The 1,283-nt window shown below is 43.3% G+C and overlaps 1 protein-coding gene across 1 annotated transcript in view; it reads left to right on the top strand.

Moving 5' to 3' along the window:
* The first annotated feature begins 19 nt into the window (after positions 1-19).
* The window catches only part of LOC107600525 (beta-1,4-galactosyltransferase 3-like), a 5,680-nt gene continuing 4,416 nt past the window's right edge, over positions 20-1,283 (top strand). Inside the window, exon 1 of the mRNA XM_016292459.1 lies at positions 20-1,122. Within this exon, the coding sequence (XP_016147945.1) occupies positions 864-1,122 (259 nt within the window). The 5' untranslated portion in view covers positions 20-863. The remainder of the gene's footprint in view (positions 1,123-1,283) is intronic.

The raw sequence follows: 1,283 nt of genomic DNA on the forward strand, positions 1-1,283 counted from the left end.
AACATATTGCAAAGCCTCTGTTCTGGGTCACTCCTCACATCTCCTCCTTTGTTTTCAGACACTGACTCCTGTCATTGGACCAGCTGGTGTTGGACGGGGTGTTGGACCCTCCCCCTGCACGAGGACAGAATGAGACAATAGCTGGGGGTGTTGGATATCATCCCTCCCACCTCCTCTTTGTTTTCCCCTCCTACATATCCAAGAACCATATCCATACTCACTATCTCACACCAACACACTACAAAACAATACCTTGGACTTCTGTGGCTCCCACTCTTTACTTTGTAGTGACCATGAGACTTTTAGAGGACCGTTGCTGTTGAGAACCTTCTGGGAATAAAACCTGTTTCCTTTCAGCCAGTGGACACATCCTTCCAAATCCCACGGCTTTGGTGGAGCTTGATGGAAGCTCAGTAGACCATTGAATCATGAAAACGCCAGAGGACCACTGGGAGTTTCCATTTGGAGTTGCATATTAATAGGCTGAAAGACTACCAGTGAGAAAAGTAAATCTAATTCAACATGCAGCAGTCTTGAACGTCTGTTAGAATAAATGATACCTCTCCTTAGCCTTTTCATCCATCATATCTGAAGTGCCTTGTGTTTCATCAAACTTTTTACATCTCCACATATCTGATCCATCTGCCAATCCTTGAAACAATTGATTTGTTTACATATCCAGCCTTCCATATGTTTCATTTTTCTTCTCTTTGCATGCAAGTAAAACTTTAAAGTATCTGAGATAAGAGGAATGAGACCATCGTAGAGTCCAGTACCTCAAACTTATCCAACCTAAACACACCAAGACTGTTCATCTGACTCTCAAACGTGGTACACTGCTTCCACTGAACAGCTCCATCACCATGTACACGCTGCAGTCCAAATGGCGCTACCTAATCATGTTCTTGGGCGTCCAGTTAGTGGTCATGGCTCTTCTCTCTAGAGAGGGCTACCAGAAAAGAGTGTCATATTTTTTCCGTATTTTCCGTAAGACGGATTCTACATCGGGACACACAATCGGTGGACGCAACCACACGGATGTTTATGCCAACCTCTCCCTTTTGGGCCCTGCTCTTAATAAAGAGGACATGCCCTACTGCCCCAAGCAGTCTCCTTTGATTGGTGAGTTTGATATCTCGCTCAGAAGTGTGTTATCCAATCTCTGATCTCTGTCACTATTGGGAATATTATATCAGTATGTTAGCCATTACAAACAGTACCTGGGAGTTTTTTCTTTTAAGATTTTTTTTTAAATGAAAGCAAAGGAAAAAAGCATTGTGTGT

The sequence above is a fragment of the Sinocyclocheilus grahami genome, unplaced genomic scaffold (genome assembly GCF_001515645.1).
Source record: "Sinocyclocheilus grahami isolate Dianchi unplaced genomic scaffold, SAMN03320097.WGS_v1.1 scaffold285.1, whole genome shotgun sequence".
NCBI classification, from domain to species: Eukaryota; Metazoa; Chordata; class Actinopteri; order Cypriniformes; family Cyprinidae; genus Sinocyclocheilus; species Sinocyclocheilus grahami.